The sequence below is a fragment of the Hippocampus zosterae genome, chromosome 4 (assembly GCF_025434085.1).
Source record: "Hippocampus zosterae strain Florida chromosome 4, ASM2543408v3, whole genome shotgun sequence".
Taxonomy (NCBI): Eukaryota; Metazoa; Chordata; class Actinopteri; order Syngnathiformes; family Syngnathidae; genus Hippocampus; species Hippocampus zosterae.
In genome coordinates, this window is record NC_067454.1 from 12032223 (window position 1) to 12044651 (window position 12429).

A 12429-nucleotide genomic window follows, 5' to 3' on the forward strand; every position below is an offset into this window, starting at 1 on the left:
CATCCCCCTGTTTGGACGGTCAAGTGGGGTCGTGTGTTTATTTCTCTAGTTACTGCTCTCAGTGGAGGTTGCCAGGCAAAGCAAAGTGTTGACACGGAGCCCGGAGCTATTTTGCTATATTTACATTCTTTTCTCATCATGTCACAGACAGTTAAACGCTGAGTCAGCTGGATTCACAGTAATGGCAGCAGATCTATACTGTGCATGACACATAAGGCAATTTAGCTTTACAGCCCATGGTCCGAAATTCCAAATCTAGTTGATATCTTTTGAGAATATAGCTGCTTACAGAAGATGTCATAAATAAAGCTGCATTATTGGATAAATGCTTGTGTTGTGATTCATTCTGATTAGAGACTTCTACAGTGTTAATCTAAATTTTGAAGTACAGTGGAGCAAACTACAGCCACTGCGCAATAGAAACATTGCTAAGTTACGGTCTTAAAAAGCATTGCATGAGCACTGTTAGACAGAATTTGTGCAGGTGTTCGGAAATTTGTGTCGGGATTGTGAAGCTTATAAATTAAAATGTTCCAATAAAAAGTTTCTAACACTGATCTTAAGCCACCGGCTGACATTTTCCTAAGATGTCCATAGTATAATGCAAGTCGCTTAGAATTCTGTACGAGTTGAAGTGCGACACCAGATGACATTTAATATTTAGAGGCAGAGTTAATATGAGGATAACTTCATTAATGAAGTGTTTCTTTCGAAAGATGCTGTCTGGACATGTTCTTTGTAACCCACTTGTTCTAGCAGAAGAGACGAACGACATAAACGTGTCTTTCTGGTCTATGATCGGCCCCTTTGCAACATGCCAGAACAATTTCACTACATAGGAGAGACCAGAAGAACATGCTGAATATCATCAGTTGGGGCCCAAGTCTTGGCTCCCTAGAGTGGCCGACAACAGACAAGAAGAGAGCGTCTGGACTTTTCATCAGTGATAAGCAGCCGCCGTGCATATTGGGGTAACTGCGATGCACCAAACGCTCTGCCATTTTTCATAACCATCCCCAATGGATGCATTTTGGGATTGGGGTGGGTGCTGCAGGATTTATCTACTGATGTTCACCAGCAGCTGGAAACACCGAGAACGGCACCAAATGTTAATAATTGAGATTTTTAAAATGAGGCAATTTCTAAGCTACAATACTCCAACCAATGTGACTAAAATCTACCTCTAAATGTACCTCCAAAATCACAAAACCCGCCTCATGTATGACATCATACCAGACAGCAGCATATGCAAACTCTATTCAGTGAGCCCCAAAAGATTCATTATTTGCTTTTCCTTTGGCCTTTTGAGTGTGAAGCAACTTCCCCCAATGACCAATCACAGATACGGTGAAAGACCATGAGAAAATTTAACAAGACTTGAATACTGGAAAAAAAAAGACCAAAATTCCACAGCACACTAGGTTTTAAGGCAAATGGCAAATGGGGCTCCCATGGCCGTTGGGATCTTGTAAACATAGCCTCATCAGATTTATGTACCGGTACATTAAACGCTGTACTTTACCACGCGCTCTTCATTTTCAATGTTAAGAGGGTAGTATTGTTTAAACATTTTTTTCACACTTTGGTGACTTAAAAAAGGGGGTGTTCAAGTTGGATGGAAGGTGAGAGATTGAGTCTTATTTTGTTCTTAACATTTTACTCCTGCTTAATATCAGGTTTACATTTATATGACCCATAAAAATGTTGTGTGTTTCAACATTTTGTCCTCCTCAATGAGGGCACAATCGCAGTACAGAATGTCAGAATCAGTTCCAGCAAAACTGTGACAGTTTTTTTAACTTGTAGTCCGGACCCACCAAGGGGAACATAAAAGCCTCACTTCGCACAGCTTCAAGTATGCAACACAGTGACGCTTCGGTGGCTGCACAATTCACTGGCCTCATCTTAATGACTATCTAATGTGTGTGAATATGTTACTGTTGAATATTAAGAGTGTAATTGAATGTTGGTCATCAGTAGCTCAACATTAACGACTAATAATGTTACTCCCCAACCCCACAATGTTGGCTGCCCACAAAGGCTTCAGGAAGGTCATTTAAGCGATGCACATGTAATAATTGTTAGTTTAAGGTCTAATGCACCTTGCAAAGACAGTGCCGCTTCCGCCAGGGAAGGTATAGGGGTGTTGCTTCCTGAAAACGTGTCCAACCCGGCTGCACGGGATGATTTCCAGACTTCCGCCGCACTGCCACACACGAAATGAGATCTCTGAAACACAACACAGGCAGGCCCATAAACAAACAGGGGATTATTGCGAGAACCATCAGCGCATCGTTAATGTCTTCAGCGTTGCGGCAGTGTCAGGCTCCCTCGCCGACATTCGAGTCATAGCAATATGCGATAGAATGAATGTATGAATTGGCAATCTCACTTCATTAAAAATCCCATCAAAGGAGAATCCTTCTGTCTGACAGCTGCATGCTCGAAACAAATTCCCAACTTAATTTAAACAAAATTAAAGAGGGAGAAAGACTTTATGGCAATACGTTTAGGGATGAACTACAACAGAGAACCTGAACCGGGCCGCACTCCAAACAGGATAAAGACATCCCAGAAGAGTGGAAGCTTTTACAACTGCAAAGATGGCCCATTCCCCTTTGATAGTTTCATTCCCGTAGTTGTTCGTGACTGTGTGTCCCAATGCTTTTTGACAAGATTGTGTGCAATGCAATTGTACGAGAATGCTGACTCACAAACCGGACAAAAGGTTTTAACAAGCTTCATTAGTCTATTGACTTGATGCTGCACTTATACTGCGTATTACTGACATTTGCATGAGATGCACTCACCCAGATTTTCTCCTCCCCAAACATCCATCATCATGTCATATTTCCCCAAAAGCTCAAAGTATTCCTTATCCATGACAAACAGACCTCCTGCTATCATGGGAGTCCTTTATGGGGGAGGGGCGGGGGTCAAAGAAAACAAATGATTTTAGTAGTTAGTAGCCAGAATGGTGTGAGCGGTTTTGTGCTGTATCGGGTCTTACTTTATGGGGGCGATAGGATTGCCTTGTCTTGCTCGTCTCTGGTCCAGAGTCATGTAATCCCACTTAAATACTAAATTCCAGTCGAAACCTACAAACACATATCATGGATGAATTAAGTTGAGGTTTTTTTCATCGTACTTTGTCGTCGTGTTTTAGTCAGTAAGCCCAGTATCGCAGTTCTTCGCCATCAGAATAAGAGAAGGGTGCGTAGAGTGTACCGAAATAACCGGAAAAGTACACTTGACATTGAACGCATCGAATGCTGCCTCATTGAGGTCACGTACTGTACCTCCTTTGAGATCAGCCGACGCTCCTACATACTGGAAGTTGTCCATGTTAATGACATCAATTATGGGAGAAACCACCCTGGTCTTATCCTGGAAAAAGGGCGAGAGGAAACATAATTTTTGTTAAAATGCATGTCAGAGACAACGATGGATGTCAATGATAATTAAGACACCATTAGGTAGATAATATTTCAGTGCTAAAAGAGATAAAAAGGATTAATTCAAAAGACACCGTCCTCATCAATGCACATCCCAGATTAACACACGTTCCAGTGAAAAGACAAGGTTACACAAGCGGGCAGCGAGCAAAATAGGAAACACTGTTCCAAGTGAGTGTATTCATTCTGTGTACTCTGTCAGTTGTTTAGAATTGAGTTGATTCATTGTGTCTTGAATTGATCAAGAAAAATGGAGTGCGCTGTTTTGTTTCATAAAGTAGAGGCACAGTTCATTCAGTTTCAATTCGTTTGTAACTCGAAACTATAACAGCAAAAACTGCACTACACAATATTTCATGTCCTAATGTCAAAACATTTGCTATCTATAATGGAGAAAAAAAAACATTTTCTCAATACATTCTGCCATCTGAAATTTATGTAAAATAAATCAAATAAAACAATCGATCAACTCATTAATGAAATTCAGACAAACAAGACTTAAGGAAACCAATTAAGTCACGAACTAATCCTAAAAGAATCCTTTCCAACTTTTTAACAAAGTCAAAACAAAGTCTGTCGAATACGGATAAATATTTCACGTCATTGTTAAAACATGAGAACGTACTTCCAATGAAAATGTTGCGAGGCAAAAGAACATTTTTGTAGTCTCTATTCTTAATGGTCTTCCTTCAAACAGCCAATTAATTTGTAATAAAGCTCAATTCATTCATATTTTAGTAATTTCGTTTTTTAAGCTCATTTGAAACCATTCCCTAGACCCCCGTCAACCACTGCAATCAATTAAACCCATGAATACCACACTTGAATCTTGATATCAAAACATTGCGAATCCGTACTTGTATTGTACAGAACATGAGACACGTGCGTGCTCGACATGGCGCTGAGTGCCAGCCAGCCCGCTCCGTGGGTGCATGCAGGACCTCTGTCCTCTCTTGAGTGAAGGACAGAAAGACAACCATTTCACAGATAGAAATAGACACACTATGCGATGAAGCAATTGGCAGTGCTGTCATGCTGCCTATTTCTTATTTTTTATTTTTGTTTTTTCAAAATACTGAGGCAGCAAGGAAACAAAAACACTTCCACCCTGAAAGCATTCCAGTGTGTTTGTGACATTTTGAGGGTGTTTGGTGGCGGTGTATTTTTCTTAGAAGTGGAAATAAATGCCTGAAAGTAGTTCAAATGATGACTTTGCACCCATTCAACCAACAAGTAAAAGATGTATCATCACTTGAACACCACTTGGAAATGTCAAAAGTCTCAGACTAAAAGTATAACAGAAAAACAATGATGGCGGGCAAACTCCTTTCATACTTTTAAAATCCAGCACTTAGAGCCTTTCTACATGCTGTCTAAATAGGAGGGCTGTATTAAATTACAACCACAATAAACTTTGTTAAATGAATACCTCACTAATAGTGTTAATCAAAAACGATTATTTCATTTTTTCAAGTTTGAAGGCCCGCTGCGCATCAAGTCAAGCGGCAGAAGACAACAGAACTGAATGATCACAAACAAATTCATACTCACAGATACACAAACTTCCAGCAAAATAAAAACTGCAACTGCTGGTGTTCTTATAGGAAAATAACACTTTTAGGAACTATCCTGCACATCATTTATTGAAGTGCAAAGAGCATAGTGTCAAGAACAAAGTTGATTTCCATGGTTGCTTTAGCCATATTATAATGCAACGAGATGAAAAGGCTGAGAAGAAGTGGACCGCATGGATATTTCAGATACTGTTGGCGGTAATAGCTCCATTCGTTGACTGCATTTGTGCAATTCAACGTCAGAGACTCTCCACGCTTTGCTTTTTAGCCACATTACTGTATTGGTATGGCTCGGTGGATCTTATATGGGATCTGTCAAAATAATATTTAATATTGTGGTAGTAGTTTGGATTGGGAACAGCTACAACTTTACTGCATCATACTGAGAGTAGTTTCCACTGTTGCCAGAAGGAGAGGAATGAAATATTAATATGCACATTTTAAAAAGAGAAATAAATGCATGGCTGCAGATTACCACTCACCAGTACAGTATACCACCTTCCATCCTTTGCTGTGATACTGAATATGTTACACGTTTCAAAGATGTGCAACAAAACAATCTTTACAAGGTCATCTCGAATGAACTTCTTCACAGGCTTTTGGATAACAATGAATTCATAAGGGGAAAGAAAATTGGCATAACTACATCCAAAATTAGATCTTAAGCTCTGCGGCAAACACCAAATTGCAACGTGAGTGAAATAGCATCCTTTTTTTCCGGTTTCCCTGTTGGGATGTATTATGCGCAATCAATCCCTTTTCGACTGTCAGTCAAAAATGCATATTATTATCTTTATAAATCTACATTTTTTTATTGAGCCGATGCTTTTTGGGTCTAATTTAATTTCTCTCACAGGATGAATAAGGCATGCATCCATTCCTTAATTTCAGCGTGAACTCGCTGTTGAACGAGGAACTACAAGCATGAGCAAATACTTGATCAATGTATGAGTGTGCACGTACGTACCTCAGCGACTCTCTCCAGGAGCGGCTCAAGCCAGTGGTCGTTACATTCACAATGAGAGTCCAGGAAGGTGAGAACTGGCGCCGTGGCAGCGTCTGCACCACGAACCCTCGAGCGCATCAGTCCTGAAAAAAAACTTGGTTACAAAGAACCACATACGCACAACTTTTCTCCAGAACAGAATGTCTCCATCTCGAGCCTTAGGCTGGCACTGGATATCAAAGCAACAGCACCAAGAGGGTTGTCCCGGGATTAAAAAATGAAAACATCTTCTGTTCCTTAATTACCTTCTCTGCGGTCGTTTCTCAGCACGCGAACTTTCTCAATCTTGCCCAGCAGCGCTCCATCCTCCGCTGCAACAAATCCAAAAATATGTTCTTTCACACGGTGATATCAGACCACTTGTGTTAGCATACTTTTTCAGGATGGGGGTTTGGCAAAACGTCCTAGGGCGGTTCTGGGGAAAATAAATCCATCCATTTTCCGATCGGCTTATCCTCACAAGGGTCGCGGGGGATGATGGAGCCTATCCCAGGGGGCTCATTGTGAACCGGTTGCCAGCCAATCGCAGGGCATAGAGAGACGAACAACCATCCACGAGCACACTCACACCTAGGGACAATTTAGAGTGTCCCTCTAAACCCACACAGGCCCGGGGAGAACATGCAAACTCCACACAGGGAGGCCTGAGCTGGAATTGAACCCGGTAACTCTGCACTGTGAGGTCGACGCGCTAACCACTGGACCACCGGAAAATAAATCAATTTGTCAATTGTTAAGTCTTTTAAATATATACTTCAGAACTCGTTTCACTGCCAGTGCATATGGTTTAGGATCAAGTTCCCGTAGCTGACACATGTTGTTCTAATTGCATTAGTTGATAGTGGATCATTAGGTGCTCCCTCAAGTTGTGTTGTCCCAAGTAGTGCATTCTACTGGAACGCCGCAGAAGAAATGATGATGTCTCCACATTAGCTCACCAGAGCACATCATCAAAGAGAACATATCATGGAAATTTGCCTTCTTAATTAGTTATACAAAAATAGTCAAAAAGGAATTGAAAGATGTCTGTGAGCAAACCGTTGTAATTTACATACCGCCCTCCAAATCAAGTTTCACCATCTACTGCTTGGCAGCTATACTAGAAAGAGAGCTAACACTCTCAAGCGATGGCCAAAGTCCAAGCATGAGTCGAAGCCAAAAAGTAGTGTCTCAGCGCAGATCAGTGTTAGCCACCAGCATTAGCTTCTGATAGGCTGCACACAGTAGACATGCATTTAGATCTCGGTTAAATTAAACAAAAAGTTGAGTTTGGCGGCTTCCTGGTGAAATGCTTCATCTATACGTGAAAATACGACAAAAAAGATTAGACAAGCTGATGTGCGTTCACACTTTGCACTTGCTTTGTTTCGACTCTGAACTCAACAAGTAGACCCCCCCGAGCTATGCTGCTAGTTATCATGGTAATGTACTCAATTCGTATTCCAGAATCAATTCATGAATGAATAGTGTTATGGCCCTCTGTTGTGTGCATTGTACTTACGATTATCACTGTAGTCATCGACCAAGATGATCTCTTTCACCAAGTGAGCGGGACTTTTCTTCAAGACGCTGAAGCGTGATGAAGAAAGAGAAAGGGAGACGGACGAAATAAAACACCAGGATCCCAATATTTACATTTGTTCATGTGCAACACGAACAAAAAGCATTCATGTACCTGACAACGGTACGCAGCAGAGCGGAGCGGGCTTCATTGTGGAAGGTGATGACCACACTCGAAGCTGGCAGGTCTGACTTCCACTGCTTATGTCTGCAACTTCGCACACACACACGCACATTTGAATACAGATGTTGTGATGTGTGCTCATTGTTTCATTTCATTCATTGGGCTCACCGCGCCGGTGAGCCCAATGAATTCACACACAAGTGCATGCGTACCCACTAAGCTCTACAGCAGTGATTTTCAACCAGTGTGCCGTGGAAAATTATCCAATGTCAATTACGTCAACAAAAATACATAGTATTTTCTAACAGCTTCTTTTGGTGTTCTTCCACTAGATGACTGAAGCTACACAATAAAACTGCAGACACTTTTTGTGAATCGCTTTGCCGAGTGGTATGCCAATGTCCAATATCTGCTTTGGCTCAAAAAAGGTTGGCCAAGATTGGCATTGGGTTTCACTAGAGACACACCTAAATTACAATCAAGAACATAAGCCACTGGGGAAGAGAGCAAAACGGAAGCATTAGAGGACCCTGGCCTCATTAGCAACCGCCTCTCATCGCGTCTGACCCTGGCCACTACAAACAACCGATTAAAAATCTGCCATACACACCAGACTAGTTTTGATATGCGTGTGCAGTATCTAGAGCCAAAGCGTAGAAAATGGATTGAGTGTGTATGTGTGTGTGGTCCTTTGTATCTATTCTATCTCTGTCACAGCATCATTGGCTTCAAACAAGTCAATATGTCACTTCATCAATCTAAAATTAACATCCCCTCAATCATCACATTGGCCGAAAAGACTATTATGGTGTGAGCCTTTTATAAGAAATCTTTAACTTCTTAGGATTCTGTGTTGAAAATCGCAAATGAGTCCCTGGGCTGGGGAGACCCTAGCTTCCGTCTTTTTGCCCGTTCACCGTCGAGAGCGCCTGCGTGCTGGGCAAACTGACAGAACACTGCCAAATCAATATGAGACGCATGCCTACTCTTTTAGTAGGCTAATGGATTAAGCTAGGAACGTCAGGTCAGCGCATCAGTGAGGCATGACCGCTGTCACTCTCAAAAAGACTTAACGGCGCGTTTGTGTGGCCGGACTGGAAGTGCAAAAATAAAACCTCTCTGATGAATAGACAGGGGTGAGTGTTGGCAGCAAACATAGAGAGCTCATAGCGTTCGCTTAATGAGCTATTAAAGCAAGATCAGCATCACCAGGAAAATGTTATCAAATGAAGTACAATGGGTTGGTGAAGCAGAGAAGCAATAAAACAGATGCTAATCCTTCTGCTGTAATGGAATGACTTCAAGGAGAGCGATCAAAGCAAATGTGTTTTGCCTCCAGTGTGACAACAGCGGGGCTGTGAAAAACTTGATGTATTTAAAGTTGAAGAGCACAACTAACATCTGTCTGAAGAGCAAATTGAAGCAAGGCCAGGAAACAAAAAGGATGGCTGCGTTTATTTTGAGACTACAAGGGCACTTAGAAGACCTCAGCCAAGACAGAATAATGACAGGCAGTGGTCAATTCTTTACTAACAGATTTGCACTCCATATAATACTGTAAATACACACTGTGGCATATTTGGTTACCGATTCTCCTATTCTCTAAAAGGGTTAGAAAGTCTGCCTTTCTGTGTGAAGTTTGTATGTTTCCCCCTATGCTTGTGTGGATCCACCTCTTCCCCTCCCCTCCTCAAAATAAATGTGTGAAGAGTTGTTTGTCTACAGTGCATTTTAAAAGTACACATACTCCTGTTCAAATGTCAGCTTTCTGTGATGTATAAAAACTATTTTTTTTAAATCATTCAAACCTAGCACTTGAGCAGGGGTGTATCGACATATTATTGATTCTCTCTATGTGTGGCCTGTAATTGGCTGACAACCAAACAGGGGATTAACCTGCCTCTAGCCAAATGCCATTTTGGAAAGGTTCCAATTTACCCGAGACCCTGAACAGGATGAGCAGAAGAAAATGAATGGATGAGTTAAAAAAAGGTCCAATAAATAGAAGGATGTACGAGTTCCTCTATCGCTGTTGCCAAAATATAGCTGAGGTGTTGGTTTGGGTTTAAGGTGTGGTCTTACCCATGCAAATTTTGCCGTACAAAAAAAATGCCAGTAGAAAACCTGTGCTGTTAATTGGTGCTTTATAAGTAAAATGCAACCGATATGACTCCACATGTGATTGTCCCCTATTATACGGATATCCTCTCACTCGCCATTACAAGTGGAAGGATTGCTCACTGTGAAGTGTGCTTGGAACCTGCTGCTACTTCCTGGTGTCGGTTCATTTGATCGACACCACTAAAATAGAGCGCGTTTCCATCGGATCTTATCATTGTGGGACAAATTAGTCAAACAGACATGGGGAAAAGCTTGCACACTGTAGTTACACATGAAAAAGTGTGAAGAGGTGAAACGTGGATCTTAAACAAAAGATTATGCTTGTGTGGATGTGTGTTTGTGTCTACATCAGTGAAAAATGATAATACATACTGGTCATGTCTAGTATCCGGTACAGCTCTGTCCATACGGAGCTTATCGCTCTCCACCTGGTTGAACTTGTTTCTGGCATATGGGTCCTGACCTGGTCGGACCACTGTAGCTCCAACATACAGATCTTGGTCGAAGTCCTGCCAGCGGACTTTACCTGGACACAGACAGAAACAAATACAGTAATAAGCACAAAAAAACTGCTGTGCTTGATTGCCACTCTATGGGGACTATTGACAAGGGTGGTTAACGGCTAATTTGTTCAGATATAGGCATGGTGCATAATAACTTGCTGATCGATCGTTGAGGAATCTGGCAATTATGTGAGATTATTGTTGATTGAACGTCTTGGCGTAATGGGCAATAAACGAATCACACAACTCAGTAGCAAAGGGCACAGGCATTGTTGTTTCAACTCGTGGGTGGCCTGAACAGCGACAATTTGGGACAGCAGTATACTTCCCAAACTGACATTAACACAGAAACAGGAGTTCTGCGTATTCTAAGGTTAGTTGTCAGGAAAGAAGCAGTACTGGTAAGCATGAGTTTTAAAGTCACTGTTTAAATTCTGAGTTCCGCTTTGTGAAACACGTCGAATAAATTCAACATTTCCAAATCATTTTAACCTCCAAGAATTCTGAGTCGTCACAAATGTGTCTCGGCTAGAACGGGGATTCCCGTTATATATTCTACATCCATTGTAAAGTTGGAATATAAAATGTGGCAAGGTTGATGCAAGAAGACTTTAGAGCTGTCTGAAAAGAAAGCTGCTTAGCTTCTGTAAAATATTTTTTACTCATAAACAGAGAGAGAGAGAAAAAAAAACCCTGAATACACTGTCGTGATAATGTGCGAGTTGAAAAACCTGCAAACAATCAAAAAGACGTTGCCTGGGTTACCAAGATCGCTAAACCGAGAAAAAGGTTTGATTTCCCAGTTAATCACGACCACTGAGACACGGCTAATTAGCTGAACGCCGCCGCAATGCTAATGACTTGTTTTAAGCGTATGGCACTGTGAGATTATACTATCTGTCTGCGGAGGAGAGTGCATGGAATGGCAGGCGGAGACAACGAGAGAAGGGAACGCTGACGAGGATCAGAGGTGACAACCGAAACGAGTGCATGTGTCTAACTTGACAGGATGTGTATGTGTCTCGCATGTTAACTAGATGGGGCTCACAGTGATCAGCCTGTGAGTGCAAAGTGACGCGGCTGAGACACGGCAACATGATGTCCTTGCTGATCTTGGGGCTCCATGGCAACCATGAATGTTTCTTCTTTATTTTGTTTCCCAAATAAGTTGAGTTTCTTCCATCTTTAAATCCGCCTGGAAGTTTTAAGTATATTCTATCTCCACCGAGCTGCATCGTACGGTTTGGGGAAGTACGCCATCAAATAAAAAGGTGGCAGAAGGTGCCAAATAAATACAGTGACTATGAAGGAGTGAGTACCATTACGTGAGATTGGTATCGGGCCTCTACCGGCCTTATTTTAACATGTTGAATTACACATCGACCCTGCTGACACCAGCCCCAATTGATCAAGGCAATTTCTCGTTGTTCATTGTTTGTCACCATCCCGCTTACACACCCACGTGCAAACACAAACCTGATTAGGTTTTACCATTTCATACAAACTTAATGCAGACTGAACTGTAATGTACATAATATCACATCACACAGACTCGCTTTCAGGGCTGACATGCTCGATTAGATGTCCACAATCTCTCTCATTCATGTGAAAGGAATAACACCCCCCCCCCCCCACCCCTCCCACCCACCCATGAGCCCATATTTTCGAGTGCTTCCCCTATAGAATTGGCTTGTGGTGTGCATGTCTGGATTTATTTTTTCCACTGTTGAATAATGGACAGTTTGAACAGTCTGCACTTCTCTCCCTTGGCCTCTTGCTCACTGAGCTCTTTCCACTCTTAGCCTCTTCTGACTGTCTGTCTGTGTTGGCTGCAGTATTTTCTGGAAATCCCACGATGCTGTGGTGTTGTCATACTGATGGTGCATGGCAGACAGGACTCCCCCGAGTAACCATTCCAGAGCCATCCAGTGGAACCCCACCAACCCACTCAATTCACTCCATTCCAACACACCACTATGTGTCTTTAGAGTCACTCCAAACTAAAAATAAGCTCAACATTGCTCTTTTTATTGTTTGACGTTAAAGGATGACAATATCTGTTCAAAAATCTCAAATTTAAAATAAT

At 41.8% G+C, this 12429-nt stretch overlaps 1 protein-coding gene and 1 long non-coding RNA gene across 4 annotated transcripts in view; one reads left to right on the forward strand and one right to left on the reverse strand.

The window, feature by feature from the left end:
* Positions 1-12429, reverse strand: part of galnt2 (UDP-N-acetyl-alpha-D-galactosamine:polypeptide N-acetylgalactosaminyltransferase 2) — a 44316-nt gene that overhangs the window by 5123 nt on the left and 26764 nt on the right. For all 3 annotated transcript variants that reach the window (XM_052064257.1, XM_052064256.1, XM_052064258.1), the window contains 9 exons: positions 10213-10366; positions 7711-7809; positions 7537-7604; positions 6281-6346; positions 5997-6118; positions 3300-3387; positions 3011-3098; positions 2811-2914; positions 2103-2229 (listed from right to left, as the gene is read on the reverse strand). In XM_052064257.1, coding sequence (XP_051920217.1) covers positions 2103-2229; positions 2811-2914; positions 3011-3098; positions 3300-3387; positions 5997-6118; positions 6281-6346; positions 7537-7604; positions 7711-7809; positions 10213-10366 — 916 coding nt within the window. The remainder of the gene's footprint in view (positions 1-2102; positions 2230-2810; positions 2915-3010; positions 3099-3299; positions 3388-5996; positions 6119-6280; positions 6347-7536; positions 7605-7710; positions 7810-10212; positions 10367-12429) is intronic.
* Positions 894-12429, forward strand: part of LOC127599982 (uncharacterized) — a 37799-nt gene continuing 26263 nt past the window's right edge. The window contains exon 1 of the long non-coding RNA XR_007962226.1: positions 894-971. This is a non-coding gene — a long non-coding RNA (uncharacterized LOC127599982). The remainder of the gene's footprint in view (positions 972-12429) is intronic.